The sequence below is a fragment of the Chionomys nivalis genome, chromosome 1 (genome assembly GCF_950005125.1).
Source record: "Chionomys nivalis chromosome 1, mChiNiv1.1, whole genome shotgun sequence".
Lineage (NCBI taxonomy): Eukaryota > Metazoa > Chordata > Mammalia > Rodentia > Cricetidae > Chionomys > Chionomys nivalis.
In genome coordinates this window covers 103,992,468-104,020,443 of record NC_080086.1, presented here as the reverse complement: position 1 = coordinate 104,020,443, position 27,976 = coordinate 103,992,468, and the positions used below count along the sequence as shown (strand labels likewise).

Here is a 27,976-nt window from a genome sequence, read left to right as displayed (position 1 = left end):
AGACAGCCCACCACGGGGTCAACAGAGTAAAGAGACAGCCCACCACGGGGTCAAAAGAGTGAAAAGACAGCCTACCAAGGGGTCAACAGGGTGAAGGGACAGCCTACTAAGGAAGTTGACAGAATGAAGGAAGAGCCAGCACACCAAGGAAGCAGACAAAGCAAAGGCACAGCATACAAACAGGAAAATGCATTTGCAAAACCCACAGGGAACAGAACACGTCTTCACTGAGGAGTAGATGTGGTCACAATGAAAAACCCTGTCGGGCTGGAGAGATGGCTCAGCGATTAAGAACATTGCCTGTTCTTCCAAAGGTCCTGAGTTCAATTCCCAGCAACCACATGGTGGCTCACAACCATCTGTAATGAGGTCTGGTGCCTTCTCCTGGCCTGCAGGCATACACACAGACAAAATATTGTATATGTAATAAATAAATATATATATATATATATATATATAAAATTTATAAAAAGAAAAAGAAAAACCCTGTCTACTCAGAGAACAGAGCAGCTCCTTCCTAGAGCTCTGTCCATAGTCTTACACCCCTCAAAACCCCTGCTCTCACTGGGAAGTCAGAGCTAGCTGGTCATCCTCCCTCCTTTTCTGACCAGGTGTTGTGAGGGATTTTTTTGCTCTTTTTCAAATCCCTACCCATGAAAATAAGTTATGGAGCTCAGTGGATTTCCTGTGCCAGGAAAGGTGACAATGACAAACAGCCAATGGGTTCTTTCTCTCTTCCTTTTGTTTACAGACAACAGAAATGAACCAAACCACCTACCTGGTTTGGTTTTGTGTTTTTAAACTTTCTTTCATAATTCGACTTTCATTGCCATACTTGGCTGGGTAGCATAATGAAGTCACTTTGGGGAAATTGCTTTCAGTATGCAAATGAAGTGGGCAGCGGACAATAAACAGACTGCTCTAATCTTTCGCATTGTCAAGAATAACATTGCAGAAGTACCATCCAGCTCATAGTCACCTCATCAGTCTCTCCAGGTACGTGACCAGATAGAGGAACACTGAAAACTACACCCGACAAGCATGGCACGGTCTTGAAACGGCTGAGAAACAGAATTAACCACAAGCAGAATCCAGGTTCCAGCCCATTCGGGATGCTACAAAAACCGGGACTCTGAAAAGCGTGTCTGGAAAATGCTTGCTGTGTCTCCTTTCTGCCCGGATCTCAACCTGCAAACAGGGCAGTTAGGACTCCAGCACAGCGAAGAGGCCTATCATTGCCTCATCCTCCAGGGCTGCACTGCACTCCAGCCAACCCCCGCTGGGACACTTCAGGGAAATCCTAGGTAGACCGGGAGAGATGGAGAAACGGGATTCCAGCAATCCTCTAGAGCTCAAAGGCAGCTCTTTGCAGCTCTGTTTCAGTTCATAACGTAAATGGACAGCCCAAGAAATGAGAAAGGGGAGATAATGCATCCAGCTAAGCGAGACCTGAGCTGGTCGGAGCCTCTTAGAAGTCGAGGCTTGAGACAGAAGACGGTGAGCTCGCAAGCAGTCACGTCACAGGTGTGTGGGGTGCCACTGGCTAGTAAGGATACAAGATGGGTGCACCTCAGCCTTTGTCATCTGAAGACCCGAGTCTTGCATGGGAGGCAAACATCCAGGCTGCCATGTACAAGACATACCATGGCTGGGGCTCTGTGGGAGACTTTATCTCACTTATTCACACATTTTCGGGGTGTGTGTGTGTGTGTGTGTGTGTGTGTGTACACACACATTAACAGGGACTGACTCCATAGCCTTACACGTACTAAGCAAGCACTCTAACACTGAGCTATACCTCCAGCCCTTCCCTCATTTTTATTCTGAGACAGGATCCTGCTACATTTCCCAAGCTGACCTTAACTTACTATGTAGCCTAAACAGACCTCAGACTTTCAATCCTCCTGCCTCAGACTCCTGCATAATTGAAGTTACAGGTATGTACCAGCTGTTTTCACATTTTAACATCTGTGGAATCAAGAATACCTCTCAGGACAGCACCCTGTGATCCTTTTTGGTGGTATATAAAACAATGAACATTAGAAATCAATGGTATCCTCATGACATCTACTGGTCCTAACATGCTCCCCCAGCATCCGGAAGCAGCTGGCCTGGCAGAATGATGGAATGGTCTTTTAAAGACCTGGTTACAGTGACAATGGAGTGGCAATAGCCTGGAGGACTGCAGGGTTCTCCAGAAGGCAACATATGCTTTGAATCAGCATCCGATATGTAGTAGCTTCTCCGACAGCCAAGAACCATAGGTCCAGGAATGAAGGAGTGAAGACGGGAATGATTCTACATTCTGTCACCCCTGGTAACCCACTAGAAAAACGTTTGCTTTCTGTTCCATAACCTTAAGTTCTACTGGTCTAGAAGTTTTGGTTCTAGAGTGGGGAGCATTCCTTCAAGGAGATGCAACAAACATTTCTTTGGATTGGAAGCTCAGGCTTCCGCCCGGCCACTCTGCCCTTTGGATGCCCTTAAACCAACAGGCTAAGGAAGGAGTAACAGTGTTAGGAGGGGTGACCGACCCAGATTCCCAAGGGGAAATTAGACTGTCTCTCCCAAGTGGAGGTAAGAAGGATTGTCTGGGGCGCAGGAGATCCTTCAGGACATCTCTTGGTGCTACCATGTCCAATGGGAAACTACAACAGCCTGATCCAGGCAGGATGACAAAGGGCACAGACCTTTCAGGAATGAAGGTATGGGTCGCTCCTCCAGGAAAAGAGCCAAGACCTGCTAAGGTGCTTGCTGAGGGTGTAGAGAATACAGAACAGGTAATAAAGAAAGGCAGTTAGAAATACCAACTAAGGTCACATGACCATCTGCAGAAAAGAGGATTATAATTGACAAGAGTATTTCTATCACATTTTGTTAAGAATGTGTTTGTGCAGAGGTTTGTGATTTCTTTCCTCTATCTCTCTATCATGTAATGTAGTATCAACTTAGAGAATATCAGTGATTATCATATCTAAGTTGTGAGATACTAAAAGAATGTCCCTTAAAGGGATATCTAAAAATATCATTTTAGGCATAATTATGACCTGGTTATTGTTTTCATTTTGAAATTAAGCGTGACATAAGGAAATGTGGTTATGTGTCAAGCTGACAAGGGTGGACTTGTGATGGCTAATCTTGGTTGTCAACTTGACTACATCTGGAATTAACTAAACCCCAAGTGGCTACATACACCTGTGAGGGATTTTTCTTAATTAAATCTTTAGAAATGGGAAGACCCACCTTGACTGGATCTTTTGAGGCAGGTAGAGCGAGCTTTAATCTGGGCCACAGTTTCTGTTGGCAGCCTACATAAAGGACATGGAAAAGGGAAGCTTTTGTTCTCTGCCTGCTGACCCTTGCTCCTGCTAGCAAGTTCATTCTTTCACTGGCATCAGAGCCTGTTTTGTGGGATTCTATGTACACTGAAAACCAGCTGAGACATCCAACCTCATAGACTGAACAACTACTGGATTCTTGGACTATGCATTAGTAAACAGTCAATGTTGGACTAGTTAGACCATATGTCCATAAGCAACTCTAATAATCCCACAGATGACAGATAGATAGACAATAGACGGCAGATAAGATAGGTAGGCAGACAGACAGACTGAGTCTATCAGTTCTTTTCCTCTAGACAACCCTGACTAATTCAGGGGTCTCGCTAAATTCTCAGTACACTCCCATGACCATTATCCCTAATACTCCTCACTTAACAATGAGGAACCTGAAGTTAAAGAAGCTACGTAACCTGGACAGTTTCACGCAGGACCCAAGGAGACCAGCAAAGACTCCCTGAGCCTTGGTGCCACTTGAGAGCAAGTATGATCCCACAGCGTAACACGTGGAGCTCCCCAGTTGGGCAGAGTGGTAGCAACTCATGCCACAGAAGGAAAGGGTTTTCCCAGGGTCACAGACAGACAGGCTGGGAAAGGACAGCAGGAATTCACATGGGGGTGGGGTTCCCGGCAAACACAAAGGAGGAGCAAAGTGTGGAACAGTAGGGGTGTGTGTATAACTACAAATGGTTCATTATGGCTGGGCTGGGCTGGCAGTGGCTGAGGAGCCAGCCCTATGAACTGTGGGTGGACGGGCAGGCTGGGTGGCCACAAAGCCATGGCTAAGCTGCCAATCTAGAGTTTGAAGCAAAAGAGAGCAGTGCTCAGACAGATATTTAGAAAGAGCACCTGGGCACAGGCCAGGACAGGGCTGGGGACCAGCAGGCACAAGAACAAAAGAGGAGAAATGGTGGCCCAAGGTGTCAGGAGAGAGTGAATAATAGCAAATGATCACTGCCATTTTCTGGAGCTGTACCACATGCCAGGCACTCTCTCAAATGCTTTAGAAATGCCCAGTGCCCAAAACAACCCAAGAAGAAAGAGAAAGAGAGGCCAGGGCAGTTCTGTGATGTGGAGGAAGAAGGGGGCATTATTCCTGTTTCTTAGTTTGACCCTTAGAGGACAAGAAGGCAGGAGATTGGAGAGCAAAGATGAGACCAGGTGGAGCTGATGCCCTGAGCTGTGGTTATAAAGAATGGCACAAGACAGCAGAAGGCTTTCTACCCGGGAAAGACCCCAAAGACCAGACTCCCACCAGAGGTCACAGTCTGTTGGGGAATATTATTTTCAGGTGTGTTACTTTTGTTTATGTTGCATTTGTTTAACTCTGTGACGTTGTCTTACTGTGCCTGTCTAAAACACCTGATGATCCTAATAAAGAGATGAATGGCCAATAGCCAGGCAGGAGCAAGGATAGGCAGAGCTAAAAGACAGAGTATAAATAGAAGGAATACCCAGAGAGAGGACCAAGGAGCAATGAGAGAAGGAGGAAGTCGAGCAGGAGGACATCAGGGGCCGGCCACCAGCAAGCCACAAAGTAAGAAGTAAAGAAAGGCATACAGATATAAAGATAAAAGCCCAGAGGCAAAAGGTAATGGAGATAATATAAATTAAGAAAAGCTGACTAGCAACAAGCCAAGCTAAGGATGGGCATTCATAAAAATTAAATAATAAGCCTCCATGTGTGTGATTTATTTAGGAGCTAGGTGGTGGGCCCCCAAAAGAGTCTAAAAAGCCAAAAGAGTAAAACGTCACACAACAATGCTCCACAATTATTCTTCCCCTCTGTTGTTTCTTCCCAGCATGCATCTTTATTCCCCAAGAATAATCTTAAGTTTTACCTTACTTTTACCTTAATCCTTAATATCTTTTTTTTTTTTTGGTGGATGTATACACGTGTTTACATGTTTATGTGACTGGAGGATGACAAAATTAAAGACCACAAAAACCAGAGGCTAGTTTGAAAACAATCCCTTGGACCACTTGAAATTTTATAAAAGAAAAACGGAGAAAGCTAAGAAACAAACGACAGCATGTTTCTGCACAGTACTATCAATCCATCACCATGCCCCTCCTGCAGTTTACCGAGGAGAAGCGAAATTCTTGAACCACCTAAGCCTGTAAAGGAGTAACTCAGTCACAATAATTTCACAGAACTGACAGTCATTCTGTGCTTTAAGAGCTAAGTAGCTTGAAAAAGAAACATGTGATTTAAACCTGTTTCTTCACATTTTAAGACCGTAAGGTGGGTAGCGCTGTGTATTCTATAGTCTAGAAGTTTATAATCTTTGGCATTGTAAAAGGAAGCTGTTCTGGGCATATGCACAGGAGACAGATTACAAAGAACTCAGTAAGGCAAAGGGCCAGTTCCAGCTTGGACTTCTATTATCTCCTTCCTAAGGCAGGAACCGCTCAAGCTCAGCTACGCCTTGGGCCAATTTCAAGGTCAGGAAAAGAAAAGCCTTCACTCCTTAAACAACTGCTGGGTTTTCATCGTGGTAAATAGATGCTCGCCCTCCTAATAACCTTTCACCTAAATGCCAGGCAGGTTTCTAGGTCATTAAATAGTTCCTGTTATCCTTTGCCTTTCCTTCCATAAGCAATCAAATATGGAATGTAGAAAAACTAGCAATAATTTAAAAAATCAGTTTTTTCCCACACATATTTATGTTAAAATTATATTTTTGGTATACTAACTTATAGTTGGAATTTTCTTTGGGCTGCCAATGAGCTCCCAAAAAGACAGAGACTTATTATTAAGAATGTTTGGCCTTAGCTTAGGCTTGTCTCACTAGCTCTTCACTCCATTTAACCAGTTTCTATTCATTTCCATTTTGCTTTGGGGCTTTTTACCTTCCTTTCATTCTGAAAGTGCTACTTTAAGTCTGGCTTGCTGGTGGCCACCTGACTGGCTGGCCCAAGGCATCTTTTTCTTTCTTTCCCCAAGCCTAAATTCCTCCTCCTCCTTATTCTTCCTGCCTGGAAGTCCCTCCTATACCCCTCCCTTGCTATTGGCCATCCAGCTTTTTATTAGAACAATCAGGTGCCTTAGGCAGGCAAGATAAAACAGTAAAACATCTTTATATAATTAAACAATGCAACACATCTTTACATAGTTAAACATTCAGCAACACTAACTTTAGTGTGCTACTTTAAAGTCTGTATGTATTGTAATATAATAATTGAGGCAAAGCACTTCAAAAATTCTGGACAGTTTTAAACAAAGTAGGGAGTCCAGAACTGGAAGATCACTGCTAGTCAAGCATTTAAAGGTTAAACCTTTTTAGAAGACGCCTAGATGCTATATGTTTCCAAGAATTTGATTACAACAACAAAAATGTCATAGTACAGTATCTCAATGGTATCGAATATTTTTTTCAAAATATGTATCTGGACGTTTATGCTGACTGGTAAGCAAAAATCTTTTTGTTTAAATAAAAAATTCTTTAAAAGACTCCAGTAAACAAATTAACAACTCTGAGGACTATGGATGACTTTCAGAGCTGTGCATGGGTAAGCACGTAATGTTAGAATCCAGCCGCCACGGTATCTGCAGCATCACCCCCTCTCAGATGCTGACAGGCACCCACTGAGCGACTCCTGGGAATCTCTAGCTAAGGAACTTACGGGTGCAGGATGTCTCACGTGAGGAAGTGAGTTTACAATCAAAGGGGTATAGCTGGCCACACCTCCAGCTTTCCACCCCTGCCCCAGCTCCTGTCTGGGTATCAGAGAGTCTGGCTGCAGGCTTGAGCTGTACCACATGGGCTCTGCCATCCTCTCTTCAGAGTGCCTGACACGCTATTTTTCTCTGGTGTTCCTCAGAGCCCCTCAAGCTGTGGTTGATCTGTGTGTCTGCTCATGGCATTAATAATTCTAGTAAACTCCATACCTTCAGCATGCTGCCTTGGTGTTCCCCTTGAGACCCACCTCTAAAACCGCTCACACAAGGCTGTTCCTTGTCCTGTGACCTGGTTCAAGCAACTCCACCCGAGTAGGCCTCTGGCTCCTCCTCTGTCTATCACAGCACCATCTCAACAGGTAAACAGGTATTTAAAAACAACAAAGCCCTCCACAGAGAACCTGAGCTCAAGTTCAAAGTCACAGTCCAGAGGCTCTGCCTGTTCAGTCCAACCCCTGCGGGGACTAGAGAAACTGCACCTGTCAGGTACAGACAAGACACACCACACCACAGAGGGCTTGTGTGTTCTAGCAACCTCAGCCCCTCACTGCCCCCAAACTTACCTAAAACTCAAGTTACTATTGCTGTGATGAAACCCCATGACCAAAAGCAAGAGAGGAAAGGGTTTATTTAGCTAACACTTCCATATTGCTATTCATCATCAAAGGAACTCAGCAGGGCAGGAACCTGGAGGCAGGAGCTGATGCAGAGGCCATGGAGGGTGCTGCTTACTGGCTTGCTCCCCATGGCTTGCTCAGTCTACTCAGGATCACCAGTCCAGGAATGGCCCCACCCACAATGGGCTGGGCCCTCGCCCATCAATCACTAAGAGAGTGCCCTACAGGCTTAACCAAAGCTGTCTTACGGAAGCCCTTTCTCAGTAGAGGCTACCTACTCAACGACTGTGGCTTGTGTGAAGCTGACATAAAACACCAGTTTAAGCAAACTGTACAGCATCAAATGACAGGATTTATTGTCAACATCCATAACGATACTTACTTGAACTCTTTTTTTTTCTTTCTGTGATGTTCAGACAAGGATTAGAATCATGGGGCAAAAATACTATTAGTCTTTGGATATACCCAAGAATGAATCCTGTCCCTCATTGATAAGTAATATTCTCACTTTAGTTACTAGAACTCCCTCATTTTTTCTTCTTTTGGTTTTTCGAGACACGGTTTCTCTGTGGCTTTGGAGCCTGTCCTGGAACTAGCTCTGTAGACCAGGCTGGTCTCGAACTCACAGAGATCCGCCTGCCTCTGCCTCCCGAGTGCTGGGATTAAAGGCGTGCGCCACCATCGCCCGGCGAATTCCCTCGTTTTTTAGTAATATGTGATTATTATTTTCAAGACCAGACAGGTATCTTGGTGGAATGGGTAAGCCACACCCACATGAGGGCTGTTGCTAGTGGGTGACAGTGCCTGGCTGGGTGCAAGGCCTGATGTACAGCAACTGCGCAACATGAACATGACGAGGGGAGAATTAGGGACCAACTGGAAAAGCGCCTGGAGTCCCTAACTGAAACCAACCTCCATTTCCTAACTGAAGTGCATTTAGACAGCACTGGAGAGCCCCAAAGAGCCTGCACTTCTGCAGAACAGCAAAAGGCTTCTGAATCCGGTCCACAGGGAACGCGGAGGAAAACAGAAGCGAGGTCCACTTCCCTTCCCACCACATGTTATTGTCTCTCACAGGAGCCCAGGATTACCCTCAGAGAAGTTAATGTTTCCCCCACAGAGTTACTGCTGAGCCACTAACCACTGCTAATTAGCTTCATGAGGACACATTTTCAAATGGCTTGAGGCTTGTGCCTACCAGACGGCAGCTCCAAGATCACCACTCACGGAGAGCACAGTTACTGGAATTCAGATAGCACTCTTATCTAGGAACCCACGCTCGTGAGTCTTGATGGCAATGGCAGATGGCACGTCAGAGAGAACCCTAAGACTACCCGCCCTTGTGATACGGGCCCTATCAGCTAAAACTGCCTCTCTCCCCCAGTGCCGCCCCTCCTTGCCATCACCTGGAATACACTGTTCTAGGGGGAGGCCAAGAGAGAGAGATTAAGCAAACAGCTGGACGGAGAACACTTCACCTCATGGCAAGCTCCTGACCCCACCAGCAAGGCACCTGCAGCCACTAGCAAGAGGGACCATGGTCTCCCAGACGCCTCATAGGCACACACTGGGGACAGTACTCAACCCAACCCAGACAAATGCACATCCAAAACCAAGAGCTACAAAAGTCCACTCCGGAGAACAGAATGGAACAGATCATTTCCCTTTAATGAGCTTTCTCATCTGAATGCTTTGGCATGAGAAAACTGCAAGCTATCCCACGAAAGAGTTCGTACCCTGGGGAAAACCTAAGCGAACAGCAGCTCGCTTGTGGTGGTGAAAACGACAGCGGAACACTCAGGGGAGACTCTGCTGTGACACCAGCGGCTAGAGAAAGACACAGCGAGACTCTGTCGTGGTGGGTGGCCTTGGAAAGCATGTCACCTACAAGTTTAAATGCTTCTTCTGGGTGTTCGCATCCTTTATTCCAACTGCCGTGCTCTCTTGGCTTCTGGAAACTCTAAGGCACATGGTGAAGGCTGGTGTGGAACTTTGAATGTAACTGTCCCCCCATCAGCTCCTAGGGGTGGCACGATTAGGAGGTGTGGCTTTGTTGGAGTGGGGAAGGCCTTTTAGAGGAAGTGTGTCACAGTCGGGACTGGCTATGAGGTTTCCTAGGCTCAGGATACGGCTCAGGGTGTCAGTTGACTTCCTGCTGCCTGCAGGATGCAGGACTCCCAGCTATTTCTCCAGTACCACGTCTCTTTGCCTGTCGCCACTCTCCCCACCGTGATGATAATGGACTGAACCTCTGAAACCATAAGTGAGCCCCCTCAATTAAATGTTTTCCTTATGAGTTGCTGTGGTCATGGCAACCCAAACGAAGACAGATGGTCCACACTGATGGGCATCTCAGTCTCATGATAGGACATTTAAATTCTGTTAAGGTTTGAATCCAGAATGTCCCCCATGGGTCCACATTTTTAACACTTATTCATTCCCTAGGTGTTGGCATTGTTTGGGAGGCTATCGAATCTTTAGGTGGTAGAGCTTGCCAACTGGAAGTAGGTCACAAGGGGCAGGTCTCTGAGGTCACAGCCCTGCTTTTGGACTCAGTCCCCCAGCATCCTGCCAGCTTGGATGTGAGTCCTCTCTGCCATATGCTCCCGCTTCTATGACATTCCTCATCATGGTGATCTGAAACCCTCCGAATCCGTGAGCCGAAACGCAATCCTCCCTTAAGCTGCTTCTGGAAGATATTGGGGTCAGAGTAATACAACCGTAGAGACCACAAATGTCTTAAAACTACTGAAGGTATCCCGCACAGTGCAGAGACATTAGATATTTGTGATTTCACTGTAAATGCTCATATTTTTTCACATTTTAATCTCCAGGCCACTGATTTTGTTGACAATAACTTGCCAATTTACAAGGAAAATATTTTAGCTTAATTCTTCAAGACCAACATGTAGATATTTCATTTGTATTTTAATAAATAAAGCTTGCCTGAGGATCAGAAAGTAAAACAGCTGCACTGATCAGCCTTACAGACCAGGCAATGGTGACACACACCTTTAATCCCAGTAGCCACACTAGTTGCCATAGAAACCGGGCATGCCATTAATCTCAGCCCTAGAGAGGATTGTAAAATGGAAGGAAACAGCTCTCAGACTCAGTCTCATTCTGAGATTCCTGGAGGCAGGATCGCCATTTTGGACTGAGGTAGAGGTAAGAACCAGTGGCTGGCTGTTTTACTTTTCTGACCTTCAGGTTGAACCCCAATCTCTCTCTCTCTCTGAGTTTTTATTAATCGTGCTTCCCCAACACCCTTTCCACATTCCCATTTTGGTCTACATTTCTGCAGTTTATATTAAGATAACGGCCATTCTCTTCAATTGTGTTGCAAAATTTTAAGACTGTCTTTCCGGAACTCAAAATTCCTCCACAGAAATTTTAATTCTTAAGTTACTTTAAAGTAATACAAGGACACTCTGGTTCCCACACCATCCACAAAAGCTTATTCAGCACATCAGAAAAGCACATGAGGATACATGGGACCTACCTACACTGTGCCTACTTCTGTAGGGAAAAAAACCTTCCTGAGCCCACAGGGGCGTGGGCAGTCCTGATTTCTTCCTTCCCTCTTCCATGACCCAGGTGAAGAGCTCCAGACACCCCTCTCCTTGCCCCCAGCCCCTTCTCTTCCAGGAAAGAGAAAGAAAAGTGCAGCCCAGCAACAGTTGCTCCAGGCAAGCAATCAAGGAGGCAGCTCTTCTCTTGGGAGGGAGGGCAGCAGAGCACAGGCAGAAGCTATTGGCAAGTGTCCTGCAGCCCCGTGACTCTGCTGGAGGCAAAGGCTATGGCTGGATTCAAGTCTAGGAGGCTGCACGGACAGGATTTGCTATCAACAGAGGTCCACCATGTACTCATTCATGCATTCATGCATTTATTCATTCAGTGGACACTTAATTGAGAACACACCATCCCAGGTGCTATACCACAACCTGTGGCAAGATTTTCCTTATTAGATGATTTGGCTGAATCTAGCAACTTCCTGCATTTCTAAGGCATTTTACTGGCATTCTGCCACACTCCTATTGCTTCTGCAGCTTAAGAACGGAGTGTATGGCAGTTGTGACAAAAGCTACATGGCCTGCAAACCCTAACATTCACTATCTGGTCCACTATAAAGACAGTTCGCCAAACCCTGCCTTGGAAAATGCTGGATGAATCCAGCATAGTTCTCCCTATATTAATTAGGAGAATTAAAAGCCTAATACATAGTGCTCTAAAATGTTAGCTTAGAGGAGACCTCACAGAGAGCAAGAGCCCACACCAATGCACCTTTGGCCTCAAGGTCACAGAAGGAAGAGGGCTGAGTATGAACCAGGAAGCAGTTCTCACCAGACACACCAAGTCTACTGGCACACAAACTTGGACTGTCCAACCTCTAGAGTTTCAAGAAGTAAGTTTCTGCTATTTTATCAGTCGTCAGTTTATGGCATTTTATTTTATTTTTGGTTTTTTCAAGATAGGGTTTCTCTGTAGCTTTGGAGGCTGTCCTGGAACTCCCTTTGTAGACCAGGCTGGCCTCGAACTCACAGAGATCCGCCTGCCTCTGCCTCCCGAGTACTGGGATTAAAGGCGTGTGCCACCAAGGCCCGGCTAGTTTATGGCATTTTATTATGGCAGCCCAGACCAACTGTTTCTAAATATTCTTCTTGGTGCCTGTCACCTAATCCCTCTTTCATCTCTAAACTCATCTTAGTGCCTGTCACCTAGCCCCTCCCCCACAATTTCAAAGCCTACATGAAAATACCAACTAGAAAAAAACCCAGGTCCTTTGCCAAAGCAATTGCTGTTTGTTTGCTTGTTTGTTCGTCTGTTTTGTTTTTGAGACAAGAGTCTCTCCATGTAGCCTTGGCTGTCCTGGAACTCACAGCGTAGATCAGGCAAGGCTCTAATTTACGGAGATCTGCCTGCCTCTGCCTCCTAAGCGCTGGCACACCTAGCTAGAACACGTACTGATGGTTTCTGATCTCTCTCTCCAGCCCCTCGATTGAGAGCTAATGATAAATCATCTAGATAAGATCTGAGTGACACAGCACATATGAGCACGTTCAGAGGGGGAGCTACAGGAATCAAGTTTATAGCACACTGAAACCCTTTAACTAACACACAGTGTTAACTACATAAAGTGGATCATACAATAAATATCTCATAAAAACCACAAGACGGTTAAGCACCCAGAGAAGCATAAATCTTCCATCGTTAAAGATTTGAAGTCTGACTCTTCAAATGAATACACACATCATGTAAAACTACACTGAAAAGAAGAAATGTATGTTAACAAGAAAGCAAGAAAAGGTAAAGCCATGTGGGGTGTGTGTGTGTGTGTGTGTGAACTGAAATAGCTGCAAACTAAAAAGAAGACCAAAGCACGCAATTTTCCCTAGCTGCTATCACCTGCTATTTGTTTCTAACCCCAGCGGTTCAGAAGGCTCAGCCTCCTCCTGACTCCATCAGCAGTGTCAGAACCTAGCACTGAGTTCTGGTGCCCATGTGAGCACGTGGACAGCTCACTTCCTCCCTGAGAACGCTGGAGAGGGCGGCACTATTCAGCCTACACCCCTGCATCATCACCACAGCAGCGCTACCCAGAACTGTATGCGAGGGTCGAAACGTTCTCTCCCTGCACCGGCCAAAATCACCACCGTACACACCAGACACACAGACTCCCGAGCACCTGAAACACAGCTTCTAGGGCTGAAGCACAGCATTTTATTACTATGATAGCTTTTTGAGAATTCCATGTATGAGAGCCGAGTCTGCATCACTTGCACTCCCTGCTCTCGCTCTCCAACTACAGCCCCTCCCTCTCAAACTTAGGACCTCTTCTCCATGACCACCACTGTACACACATGCATACATACACAGACCCACACACACACCCGACTGAGTCCACTGAGTGCTGCTCACATGTACACGTGCTTAGGGGGACCTCTTGAGAGTGGATTCAGGCTTATTACTTTGTCATTAGTATTTGGGTGTTTTGTTGTTTCTGGTTTATTGTTGTTGTTTTTTTCTAATGACAGCCCTATGTAGTCCAAGATGACCTCAAAATGAAAAACACCCTGCCTCAGCCTAAGTGCTGGGATTAAAGATGTATGCCACAGTGGGCTTAAAAAAAAAAAAAACCTGCATTTTAAATTTTAATGAATTTAAACTAACAGAGCTAGAGCCAGGTGTGGTAGTCCAGCCCTTTAACCCCAGCACTCAGGAGGCAGAGGCAGGTGGGTCTCCAAGTTTGAGGCCAGCCTGGTCTAAAAAGCAAGTTCTAGGACAGCCAGGGCTACATAGAGAAGGCTTCTGGAAAAAAACAATAAATTAAATAAGTAATAAACAAAAAAGAAGCTTGCAGAGCCGCACACATCCAGCAGCTGCCGTCCTGTACAGGGCAAGTCTACAGTGTTGAGAGACTGACTCCACAGACCCCTGCCTTTCAGGAAAGACCGGATTTTATTTGCAAAGCTATGACCTGACTATCATTCCAACACAAGAGCCTGTCACTCTTGTTTTTGGTTATGGGAGCAGCCAAGTCCTCTGCGCACAGCAATTTCATCTGCTTCTTCTACTGTCCGGGTCAGAAATGCAACTGTGCTTCATCAGCTATGAAATACCACCCTGGACCTGTTATCTGTGCAAGGCTTTGGAAATGGGGCTCTAAGGGCTGGCGAGGTGGCTCTTGTAGAGCATCTGGGTCGGTTCCCAGCATTCACATGGCTAGAACTTCAGTTCTACATGATCCAACGCCTTCTTCTGGACCCTGCATGCACTACACACATGTGGTACACACTCAGACAAGTAGGCACTCGGACATACACATAAAATTTAATATTTAAATTTTTAAAATAGGGTCGTAATGATTCAAAGGTTACTTCACCCAAAACACTCTTAAAATATTCTTTTTACTCTTAGTGAAATTAAAACATCTACTTTTTTTTTTGATTTTCGAGACAGGGTTTCTCCGTAGCTTTTGGTTCCTGTCCTGGAACTAGCTCTTCTAGACCAGGCTGGCCTCGAACTCATAGAGATCCACCTGCCTCTGCCTCCCGAGTGCTGGGATTAAAGGCGTGCGCCACCACCGCCCGGCAAAACATCTACTTTTAAGTGTTCACAGAAGGAAAAGAAAAGCCAGCACGGGCTGTATGTAAAGAAATGAAAACCACATCTGTGAAGGTCAGTCTTGTCAATTTGATTGAACTGAGAGACACTTAGGAGACTCACAGAGTATGCTTCTAGGTATGCCTTTCAGGGCATTTCCAAAAACTGGCATGCGGGACAGCAAACCAGAAGGGACCTGCCCTAAATGAGGACAGCACCATACAACAGGCCTGCCAGTTTGTCAACAGAAAAATGTGGAGGAAGCCAGCTGCGCAGACTTGAGCTCAGGTCTTCCTGAGTGAGGGGTCTGTCGCTCCTGCTGTGACCTGCAGGAATCACATTCCAGCATGTCACTGTGGATGTATACCAGGAATCCATCGGGTCTTTAGCCTTAGGCTGGAGCCACATCACTGGTTACTTTGGTAACGCTGCTCCCAAATGTACCTTCCAGACTAGCTACCTACCCCTGCCTACCATCAACTCCTGCTGTGCATCTCACAGTTGCTTAAGTCACATCCACTGATTCGGGAAATACTAACATCTACTGCACACCGAACACTGTTTCGGGGATCTGGTTACCTCTCGGAATAGTCCCTATTTTCAGGGTCCCTACCTTTGAGAAACTGTTTCCACTTCCGTGTGCGAGCCAGGTACAGGGACGTTGTTTCCTTGTCTCCTTCCCAGAATTCCCAAGAATCACTTGGTCCTAAACGGCCTTCTACATCTGCATGCATCCTCTCTAGTTCTGTTCTCTACTGCTAATTGCCTAGAGACTACGCTAGTAGCTGTTAAACAGGGACAATTCCTGCCCTTAAGTGTTTATCTTGGAAACACTGATTTTTGTCACAAATCAGGGTTCTCCTGGTGTCTAATGGGTAGGAGCAAGGGGTGCTGCTGAACACCCCACAGTGTTACATGTCCACGGAGAATTCTGGAGCTGATGTGCACAGACCAGAGAGGGATGCGCATCCCTGCTTCAGGAGCACTGTGGTGTAATAAATATGACCACTATCTTTGATCAGACTCTGTTCAAGGGAAAGGTGTTTTTCTGTGTGAACACAGTCAATACTCACTGATGCATGCTCTCCACTCCTGCTATGATCATGATGCAGTAGGAAATCCCACTCTGGACGAGAAAGTGTAAGGCATACCTAGAAAAAGGGAGAATGTGTTAGAAGCAGCCACAACCATTCAATGCAAAGACTACAGGTGGGAAAGTACTTAATGTAACCTAGAAGGTTTTCTGTCTCTGTCTCTCTCTCTCCTCTCTCGTCTCTCTCTCTCTCTCTCTCTCTCTCTCTCTCTCTCTCTCTCTCTCTCTCTCACACACACACACACACACACACACAGACAAATAACTAAACCTTCCCAAGTCCAGATGACATTCTGCAAACACCCAGGATTGGGAACCCCAAGCCTCAGACTAAAGTAGCTGGATAAATAAAACCAACCTTTACAAGCCCAGCTCAAGGCCCCAGCACTCCACATATCCTAGCAACAGGAAAGCAGCGTGGGGCCATGTGGACTGAGGATGGCCGCCGCCCTCATAAGACAAGGAACAATAATTTTAAAAGGAGTAATAAACATGGATTACAGAAAAGTCCTGGCAGAAAGCCTGCTGTTTCCCCAAACTTCTTCAACACCAGCTTTCCTACTTCTGTTTACCTTTGTAACAGGGTAATTCACAAAACCCCCAAATCTATTCTCAAAGCACAGGGGTCAGTCAAATGAACTTCCTTCTAAAAATCCAGTAATTTGCTATGATGTGTTTGCGGTTGACATGGCAGTCCTTTCTAAAATTCCAATATAGAAGTCACCATTTAATAACAAAAGTAATTCCCCTATTCACGTCACAAATTTCAGGCAAAATATGATTTGGCCCTCTGGGACTAAACTCAGCCCAAAGCATCCGAGATCAGACATCACACAGGCACGTGTGCAGACACACTCTTGTATTCTCAACTTCATGATGTATAGCAAACTTCTGCAGTTCTCCTGTACAAATTATTAAGATATTAACATACAATTAAAGTTTCTTTTTAAGTTCACAACAGACTGTCAGACAATATGAATGCAGGAAAACTGCTTACACTTTTTTTTTACAGACATATTACAAATAAGAAGCCAGTCCCAAGACAGGTCCGAAGAAGACAGGCACTTTACCTGCTATACAGACTAGGCCAGACTACGTTTCTACACACACACACACACACACACACTCCACACACACAGGTATACACACACCACATACACACATCCAGAAAACAATGACCTGGAATGTTGGCTATAATCAGAGGGCTTTGAGGAGACAGGAAAACATACACAAATATAAATGAAAATAGAATGAAGCTTTAAAGTAATTAATTGAAATCTCATCCACCTATTTATTGTCAACAGTTCACTAACAGACCTTTAGGTACGTTGTTGGGGACTGCTAGGTACGTTTAAGAACTTTTAATACTCAAAAGTATCTTCAACAGGGTGGAGGAGCATGTCTGATTGAGGGTTACTGAGGAGAGTGTTTCCTTTTCTAGGGAAATTTCCTTGGGGCATCAAGACCTGGAAGCCTATAGCAAAGAACTCCTCAAACATCACGTTAGTGGCTTGACAGACTTCAGGCTCCCACTCCCGCCCGGCAGCATGCTTAGCTACCTTTTGGATGCAGGGTAACACCTAGGCAGGTACTTGCCATGCACGTCTCTGCTGCTGTGGTAAATGGAGGTTTGGCACTGACCAGCTCTGGATTCATCTCTTTTGTGAATGAGCTAGTGCTCCCTACTCTAGCACTCCAGTGACAATCCTTACCCTGCCCCTCCCCGCCTCACACAACATCATTAGTACCATGCACATAGGATTAGCACCATGCACATAGGATTAGCACCACGCACATAGGATTAGTGCCATGCATGCGGGAAGCACACTCTGGCCACTTCAGGTTTTCAGGATTATGAAGTAACACATGGAAAGTCCATGAGTGTTGTAGAATAGTATTTTGAAGATATGTTATATTTGTGTATGCTGTGGAATGTTTGTTTAATGATGCAAAGATGTGCTGATTTCTTTTATGTTGCATTTGCTTAACTCTGTGGAGCCGTGTGACTTTGCCTGCCTAAAACAACTGATTGGTCTAATAAAGAGCCCCCCAAAAGAGCAAAGAGGAAAAAAAAACAACTACGCAAAAGTAAAAAGCTAATTCAATACCGCATGAAAAGGGATAACAGAGATTGGACGAACAGAGAAAAGCCGCTCCTGATCAACCAGAAATGGGACTACAGTCTGAGCATCCCTCACCCACAGATCCACTCAAAAACTTCCTACTCTGGAGCACCCCAGAATGCAAGCTTATTCATTCCAGATCTTCAGTCAGTAAAGTCTACATAAATATTCCAAAATCAGACACTTGTAATCCCAGGAATTACAGACGAGGGGCACTCACCCTGGAACAGACTGCGTCTGAGACGAGCCGTGCTCATGCTAACAAGCACCAGCTAGTGCTCCTCTGTGGTGCTCCAGGCCGCAATAAGCACTCTCTGGTTCCATCTTACAGACGGGTAAAGCTAAGGAGATTACATTAAGATGGCCAAAGTCAGCGGCTGCGAGTCACAGAGCACTGAGGCTCAGTCTGGGTCTGTCCGGTCTCAAACACCTAAGCTTTCATCACCCTACACTCTGCGGGACAATTTGTGTTCAATTTGTTTGTTGTGGGTGTACATGTGTATGCCCATGTTCCTGAGGACAACAGGCAGGACTCAGTTCTGTCCCTTTATCACGTGGGTTCTAGGGATCAAACTCAGGTCACCTGGCTTGGCAGCAAGCACCTTTGTCCACTAAGCCAGCTCACCGGCCAATCAATACTATATAGTCTTAGCAAAGCTATTAGAATGAATACAAGAGGCTTGTAGGCACTAAGAAAAATGGAGTCCCCACTAAGCAGAAGTAGGTGAGTGAACAATTATGTTAATTATATTTACAGAGCCAGTATGTCCTCCAAAAGGGAAGTAGTAAAAATCAGTGAGAGGGTTGCCTCTGAGCAAAAGAAAAAGAAAAAACACTAACAAAGCAAAGTTAAAGAATAAACCAGAATACTTACCATTAACTAATTCTAACTAATAAAAAGTTAACTTACTCTCTCCCTCTTACCAAAAGAAGAGGAGAAGGAGGAAGAACCCAGTGAAGTAAATAAATCTCTTGCTACCATATGTAACTTGAAACTCAGGACAACGTAACCTTGAGCTCAAGTTTGGTAACTAGGACACTGTGTTAGAAGGTATCCATGAAGATTTAACATGGTGAAACACCTCAGTGAAGAGACTCATGCACTCTCCCCCACACCCACCCTCCCCTGCCCGCTGCACTCCCCTGCCTTTCCACAGAGCACAAAGTGAAGTGAGCCCTCATGAAAACAGGCTACACACACATATGGGATACTTAGCTGCTGATGAGAGAATGAACACACTGAGAGACACACTCAGTGTGCTCCAGGGATGGGGGCAGATAAAATAAGGAGCGTGGGGTGTTAGTAACTGGTGAAGCTGGGGAATCAGGGAACTACGGTCCATCCATGTAGTCCATGTTGTGAAAGCTCCATGATGTTTAAAAACATACACTGCTCCTACAAGTCAAAATAGAAAGCGCAGAAAACTTCCATGATATACATACTTAATGCCATCCAAACAGTGAAAAGGTCCATATATACTTGGACCTTAAGATATGGAGGCAAAAATCTCAACACCACGTACAGTACCAAGTGCTATCAGAGAGCCAGCCAAAAGCAATATTATGAAACAAATGATGCTCACTTGATTGATCTGTGGTAAGTAAGCATGGGTAAATTATACTTAGCTGGCTTTTCATGAGGTCCTAGGAAACACTTGCAACTGCTGGAGGCAAAGGGCAGATCAAGAAACACCAGGCAGTGCAGCCCTGGTAAGGACAAAGCCTGAACACCTGGAGAAATGCGCACTGTTAGCCTAAGAGTGCACCAGCTCTCCAGCCTGCAGTGGAAGGCTCACATGCGCGGGTCAAGTCGGTACACATCCAGCTCTCTCACAGCCTCCTCAGGCTCAGACAGGTGCCTACAGAAGAGCAAGCCAGACTCCTTGTCTGTGAATGGCGAGCACTTCCGAGTGCTTACCCAGGAGGGAAACCTGTGAATCATCAGAAGTCCTTCTACCCAGAGTCTCCGCAGCCTTGCCAAGAGTGACTGAGCACCTTCCTGCCGTGCCTTCCTTATTCAGACATGCACGCAGGTGCCAAGAAGCAGCACAGGCTGTGCTCCGATTGTAGCTCTCAGGCTAGCCAAGTGAGGAAGACTGGGGCTAGCTAACACAAACATGTACGCGTGCACATGCACACGAACGCGTGCACACACGCACACCATGCACGCACACACCACACACATGCACACGAATGCACACCACACATGCACACACACCATGCACGCACACCACATGCACCACACACACCACACGCAAACACACGCACATGCACACAAACACACAAGTACATGCACACGAACATACATTGCACACACACACCATGCACACCACATGCACACGAACACACACCACACACACACCATGCACACATATACACCACGCAACCCCCTCACACACCACACACACACACACACACACACACACACTTGAAGGATCCAGAAGAAAAACTTCTCTCTTAATTTTTCTTCCACTGAGAACAAACAAAAGCCTCTTTGTTGCTAACAGTACGAGAGTCAATCAAGTGGGCTTTCCCAGGCTCGTCAGAGTCAACAACACAGAGAAAACCCAAAAGAACAAACAACACAACAATTTCCTGCTTGTTTCAGCATAAAATATTTTCAAGATGGGCGAACAGAACTACTTAACAGACTGTCTTTCTAAGTCCTCCTTGGTCCCTGTTCATAAATCATAAACAATAAATCTTCCCTAAGACAAAGTGAGATTTCCATTCCCAACCCTCTGTTTCTAAAGATTTTGAAAGTTAGCCTTGAAAGAAAACTTTGTTAAGTTAATTTCAGAACAAAAGCCATGTATTCCTCTACACACTCAATTCTCAAACAGACCTACGGCATTCACTTACACATGATCAAAATACTTACCATCCAAAGCAAAAAAATGCAAGATAAAGGCCCAAAAGGGTTGCAACTACGTGTCTGATAAAAGAGCTAGTTTTGCTTGAATGGAGATAAGTTCGAAACCAAACGGCTGCTAACAAGGCAAAGAGTTGGCACACTACAAAGTTGACCTGTAAAGAAAAATTAAAATCTTGTGTTAGCAACAGACTGGAATCCTTCAATGTTACACTTAACAGAACACCAAAACCAACAAATGGGGCATTTCCCAGGGAGGAGCTTCAAGTTTAAGTGATGGGTCAATATCCATTGCCTGCATCGCACCTGAGAGGACACAGGTGTGTGCAGGACACCTGGAAGGAAGGAGACAAGAGTGGGACACGGGGATGGAAAGCACAGAGCACTCTGGGTTTAGGGACAGAGCAACCCATTTAGACAATTCAGGCCTTAACAGATGGTGGGAAAGTAAAGCTCCAAGTTTCCCAGAATACTCAGGGCAGGGTCAGTCTCCCCTGGGTCCCCAGTGGCAAGAAGGCTTAGGGCTACAGATTCAGTGGCATGGGGATACAGGACTACTATTCCTGGAGGGGAACAAAATGGCGCTGCTGTGGTGTGAACATCACTGCTGTGGCTTAGCTAGAATGGTAAAGGTAAAAGATAGCAGGTAAGACACAGAACCCTGGATGTGTGTTGGGCGGGGAGCACACACCTTTCCCAAGTCTAGCAGGGCTACCCTTGAACTCCCCACCATGCTCAGAGCCACCTTCCTGACAGGCAGAGGCAAGCCGGAGGCGCTCGCTTCCTGCCCACAGGCCTGAGGAAAGGATGTCTTGTGGAATGTGAAGGCTTAAGAAAAGAAGTTGCTGTTTCCCTCGGGAGACTCTTCCCCTGAAGTGTGCAGGGCCATATTTCTAAAGGTCTGTATCTAAAGCACCCCTTTCCTGCAGGACAGACAAGCAGGCTCTTGCCTTGCATTGTGATGGACCCCAGTGGTGCTGGTGTGCTGAGACCACTGCTCTCTGGAGCGCATTCAGTGCCAAACCAACGTCTCTCTGGCGAGTTCTAACACTTACTCCTCCTACAGTTTTAACTGTGTTTTTGAGAATTAGCCAAAAGTAAAGACAATTGGAAAATGACATCTATCTACGTGATTCTCAGACTTTTAAAAACCTTCAAGTCCTTCCATCCTTTCTCTCAAATGTATCTTAAACAAACAAAAAAATATAGAGCATTTGCAATAGTAAAAAACACAAGTGAGCTGGAAACGAAGTCTCGACCCTCTCCCAGGGTAACTAGACTTTAACAGGAAAAGCATGCACACACAGGAACACTGGCAGACGTTAGAGAGCCTTGTAGAAGCTGTTTCAAGAACAAGCTTGAAGGCGAATGTCAAAATGAGGTGACAAGGGGACTGGAGGCGGGGACAGTAGTTCCCGGCCAGCAGAGTGCCACACCCGAGGAGCTTGCTTTCTCCCAGTGCTCACCCTCTGCCACACATTTTTCTATAACATGAAGAAGTTATGACCGCAATACAAGTAGTCTATAAAATTTTACAGACTTAATAATCGCCCACTCTTTCACATCAAGGACACTGAGACCAGGCCTCGCTTTACACAACCACAATTTCTGGCACACAAACTCTACTTTAAAAAAACATGTCCAATACAGATTCCCGTAACCCGAGGAAGGAGAGCCCCACGCTGGACAACAGGGAAAGGCCATCCTGAGGAACAAGCAATGTAAGGGGCAATGGCTGTGTGGAGAGACGAGGGAGCGAGCTCAGCAAGGGCACTCTGGATGTGTGCATCTAATAACGGTACAAAAAGACTGAAAATGTTTTCATAAAGAAGGCATTGTGACCCCCTCCCCCTCCTCTGCCTTGGAAGGCACGGAACAAAGCAGAGACAGTGTACAAAGCTGCTGTTACTGTCCCCAGGGCCAACAGAGAGTGAGAACTTGCTGGGACATTTGAGGTGTGTGGGGTCAATCAGATGTCAGAATAGGCTAAGCCAGGAGAACCCGAGAGAAGATAGGAGATAGCAAGACCAGTCAAGACCAAGTAAACAGGAACAGGAAGTCTGGGAGAAATGAATCCTACAGCTTCTGCATGTGTGGCTTATATGGGCTTGTGTGCATACCCAGACATGGCTCAGAAAGGTCTGCATCAGTGGTTCTCAGCCTTCCTAATGCTGTGACCCTTTAATACAGTTCTTCATGCTGTAGTGACCCTCAACCATAACATTAGCTTTGTGGCCACCTCCTAACTATACTTTTGCTACTGTTATGAATCGTTAATATATGTGCTTTCCAATGGGCTTAGGCAAGACCTGTGGAAGGGATCACAACACAAATGCAGGTTAAGAACCACTGGTCTAGAGCCTTGAGGCAAATGTGAGTCTGAGAGCTGTGGACACCTTGGAAAGGAGCTACAGAGAGACAAGATGGAGTGGGCCAGGACCCTGCCTGAACGCTAAAGCTAAAGGATCCCAGCAGCAGAAAAGCAAGCAGTCTTGGGAACTGTAAAAGAAGACCCAGGGAGCAGATGCCAAGAGGCTGTAGGCACTGTCACCATAAGGGCAAGGCTGGGGCAGTAGCTGCCAACCCTAGCAGATCTTCACTGCTCTCTGGAAAGTATCTTTCTCCCAATCACTCATCCTCTTCCCTAGCACCAAGTTCAAACTGGCTTTCTAGTTAAGTAAATACAGCTTTACTGGTGACCTTGGCAAGAGTAGCTTAAAAAGTCCCAGGGGCACATTTTATAGACCAGGAAATGGTCTCAGTATTTAGGTGAAGTCACTAAAGCCACGGAGTAAAACCCTTCACTTCCCACTACTTGTCAGGATAGCTATGCCTGGGATGTGGCCTACAGGGAAGAGCGGAGTGAGGCATGGTAGAGGTCAACTTTTCATACATGCTTTCTTCTGAACGGAAGAGTTTGGAATAAAAGGACTTCATTTTTCTTTTACTTTTTAAATATTTATTTTCTCTCTCATATATATATATATATATATATATATATATATATAGTATCTAATATCTGTTCTTTTGCCTTCTCTGCCTCTCTCTCTGGTCCCCTTCTTCCTCCTTCATCCAACATGACCCATGTCCTTTTAGGGAGAGGGACGAGAATAAGGGAGATGGCTCCACAGGTAAAGGCACGTACCACCACACCTGGGTTTAAAACCCGGAACCCACACTGGAGGAGAACGCTAATGCCTGCAAACTCTTCTCTGACGTCTGTGCATGTGTAAAAGCACATGTGTGTACATGCTTGTATGCACATATACCGATGTAAAACTATCCTTTTAACAATGCAGTCAGCTCACTACCAGGTTCAACCAGCCACGGGTTGAAAATACCTAATAGCTATAGATATAGATATCGAACATGTAGGCCTCCCTAATAGCTATAGATATAGATATCGAACACGTAGGCCTCCCTTGTTATTCCCCATCAGTCCAGCAAAGCAGCTGTTTACATGGCATTTACATCACACTAAGTATTCCAGGTCACTAAGCACAATTTAAATGAACGGAAGAATGTGCACTGGCTATGGCAAATGCGGTACATTTTACAGAGGGGCTGTGAACATCCACTGACTCCGGTATCTGGCAAGGTTCTAGAACCCATCTCTCGCAACACAGAGGAATCGCTGCATCCTGTTCCAGTGACCTGATATTGAAATGATATGCCTTTGAGAAAACTGCTTTTAGTAGTCTGGAAGTGGAGAATGGAAGGCAGACAGGACAAAGGGGAGAAAGGAAAATGAAAACCCAGGCTACTTTGAGCCTGACTCACTACACTCCTCATTCCACACAGAAGCAGCCTTTAAAGCAGCTGCAGAGACTCTGATAAAGAAGCCCCAGCTGAAGATACACCAAAGGACTTGCCCTGTCAGGGGTTTGTTCTCCTCATTAGCAAGGGACATGGCACTCAACCCTCGGTACCTTGTGCCACTTTAAGTGACGGCAACAACACCAACTAAAGGACATTCAAAGACAGTAATAATGCCCCAGAATAAATTTGTAAAGGCAACTAGGAATTTTAGAAGTTTTTTTCCAAGGAGAAACCACAAATGTTTCTGAAGAGAAACTACAGACTGATAGTCTTTGTTTGTTGCTTGGTTTTAAGTACTTAAAGATCTTAAGACTATATGGGGGAGGGCAAAAAATGAAAAGTGAACAAATGAAAAATGAAAAGTGAGGAAAAATACTGCAAAACCAAAAAATGGAAAGAAAAGTCTCTTCTTGGGAAAATTATGACCTCTACAAGAAAATTGGAAGGCACAGACAATGTATAGAAGTCACATCCAATAGAACTCTGAAATAGTCTCAATTCTAAGGGGCACAAGCTAACCCATTAGTGAGACACTGTGTTCCAACTCTTAGTGGAGAGAGACTGACTGGTACCTGAAGCAGGCAGGTACTTCAGAGACAGAACAGTCGTGTTCAGATCTACCTTTTTGTCTGCAATGTCCCAGAGATGACGAGGTACAAAGGTTTCAATGCCAGCCCATGATCAGACATGGGGGCGATAAAGACTAGACATTCCATCTTAGGAATGGCTTATTACTGCAGCAAACCTTAGCTTATCCTGACTAGATGTGAAAGTTAACACCATAGACATCCTAGATAATGTAAGAGAATAGCGCGTATCTAATCCAAATAATGATTTAACAATGCCAACTTATAGATAAAACAGATTTACTACATAAATACGTGAAGCTTTGATGGAACAAAAATTCCAACACTGTAATTGACAATGCAGAAAAAAATATTAAAATATACTCCTGCCGACCACTTGAACAGAGAGACTGGAGGAGCATCTCAAGGTCGGGGCAGACTGGGCTTCATAGTGAGACTGTCTCAAAAAAGAATTCAAATATAAATACAAAGAACTCTTAAAAGATAGTTGCGGGGGAGTCATTTGAAAGAAGAACCTAGCACACAAGCCACGAAAATAAATCACAAATTAGATATTAAATGTTCTTAATGAGAAGCACAAGTTACAGAGCAGAAAGTCAGCTGGTCTGTGCACATGCATGCGTTCACTAAATGCGTATCTCTACTTGTTACATGTCTGCTGTGTACTACATGTTAGACATTACTGCCGTCACCAGAGAGTCTATGCTTATCAGCCATACTTTGCTAACAGTAGGTCGCTCAACCATCACCAGGTGGGCACCAGAGCCCATGCTACCAACCATAGGCTATTCTGTTTCCATATGCTCCAGCCTAGAAAAACTAGACATCAAGAGGTCATGGAGAAAGACTTGAAATGCCCCAATATGTGCATAATTCTGTGCCCAATAAAGCTTCTTGTGCAAAATACTCCTTCCCAACCCTGTCCCCTGCATTCCTCACCAGTCTAAAGACGGCTGTAGTGCTCCCCTGTCACACATTTTATTCATTTTTCTATCATATTGCTTTGAATGTCCAACTTTCTAAACAGTAAAAACCAGACGGAGCCCCTGCAGTGACTCTCAACCCTTCGTTCCTGGCGTCCGTCTGGACGGTACACACCCTGCACCTTGCGCATTGCAATACCTGTTGCACGGTTTTTCGCTGTGTGACTTTGTGATGCAGACTCACGGGAAAGCATCTTCCCCTGAAGCACATGCGGTGAAACTGCTCTGCTAAGCAGCTTAGGCCTGCTCAGGTGCCCACTCAGCAAGCGCATGCCCTTGTGCCACATGCCTGGCGACACTTGGTTCTGGCAGACTTTGCATTTTCACCAATTTTTGAACAGAAGATTTTATTATCTCACTGCTTTTTAAAGCTGTCTTTTTTTCCCCATAGATCTGCTGAACATTAAGCTTCCCCTTGACATCCTCTTCCTATTTTTCTAGTGGGTTTAATTTTCCCGGTGGCTTTTCTTTTTCTTTATTTGCGTCCACTGTTTTGCAGAGAGCATCTGTCAGTATGTGGCTGCCTTTTTATCTGTGTTCTCCTGTAATAGTGTTTCCTCCACGGCACACATGGTCTTTAGCTTTTGACACCACACACAACTGCAATACCTGAATACGTGATGTGCGTCTAGGCATGTCTTAAGTAGAAAAAAAAAAACAACAGAAAATAGTTGATGAAGCAGAAAATAAGTTGCTGAGTGAGAGAAACCAGAAATCTGAGTGCTGTTCTTTGGGCATTAAGGGCATTAATATACTCATCAGTTTCCTACACCGTAGCGCCCCCAGAGCCAGCAGCCCGAGTCTAAGTAGAACACCTCACTGCATTCACAACTCCAAGTTTCCCTCGATGCTCGGGTCATCAGGGGCATCACATGGCAGATGGAGTATACACTTCAATCTCAGGGTTCCCAAACTGAAATTTTCCCTGCGTGCTCACCGACTCGGGGTGCACAGGCTTTAGAGCTGTGACAGCGCACACAGTCACATCCTGGGTGAGCAAAAGGCGGCATTTGCTCTCCTCAAGCTTTAAACTTCACCTACTGGAGCAGGTGTAGGGGCTCCAGGGGGTTCAAAATTCATAGCAATTTTCTAGCATGTTTTCATCTTTCATTATGACAGCTGGGAGCCACACAGGGCCACAACTGCGTATCTGAACTGAGGTGGGTCTTAAGTGCAAATACACACCAGACCTCACAGGCTTAGAACGAGTAATGTCTTCAATGCAAAATACCTAATTAATAATTTTATAACCAGGAATAGTGTCATATACCTATAGTTAGTTCTAATGCCTGGGAGATCTGGGCAGGGGGATGGGAACTCCTAGGGAGTTCAACCCTAGCTTGGACAACATAATGAGATCCAGTTTCAAAAAGTATATAGAACACATTGAAATAATGTTTCGAGCATGTTTGCTAAAGAGAAGATCACAAACACCGTTGACTTCAATGGGATGCCCTGTTCCAACGCTACTTTGTAATAACATGAAGGAGTTTTGTATAACACACATTCTTTGTAAGACTCTGCACTGATTAGCAGGAGAATGAAAAGAAGCCAGGCAGACAGCCAAGCGCCAAAGATCAAGGGTGCTCCCCAGCTCCCAAGACAGAATGTCTTCAGCTTTGGGGATGCTGTCCTCAGCTCCATCTGGTACAGTTAGTGCAGAATCATCAGCAGAAAAGTCACAAAGAGACACTTGGATATTCCTGTGTGTGAAATAGGACTGAACGTTTTTATATAACTTCTCCAGGTAAAATTCAC

General features: G+C 45.3%; 1 protein-coding gene across 4 annotated transcripts in view; it reads right to left on the bottom strand.

Annotated features, from left to right (window-relative positions):
* Mboat2 (membrane bound O-acyltransferase domain containing 2) overlaps positions 1-27,976 on the bottom strand; it is a 131,487-nt gene that overhangs the window by 67,835 nt on the left and 35,676 nt on the right. For 2 of the 4 annotated variants that reach the window (XM_057780842.1, XM_057780851.1), the window contains exons 2-3: positions 20,839-20,984; positions 15,815-15,892 (exon numbers count right to left, since the gene is read on the bottom strand). The exons of 1 other annotated variant lie outside the window; for it this stretch is intronic. In XM_057780842.1, coding sequence (XP_057636825.1) covers positions 15,815-15,892; positions 20,839-20,984 — 224 coding nt within the window. The remainder of the gene's footprint in view (positions 1-15,814; positions 15,893-20,838; positions 20,985-27,976) is intronic. One more of the 4 variants, XM_057780860.1, reaches the window with a different exon arrangement.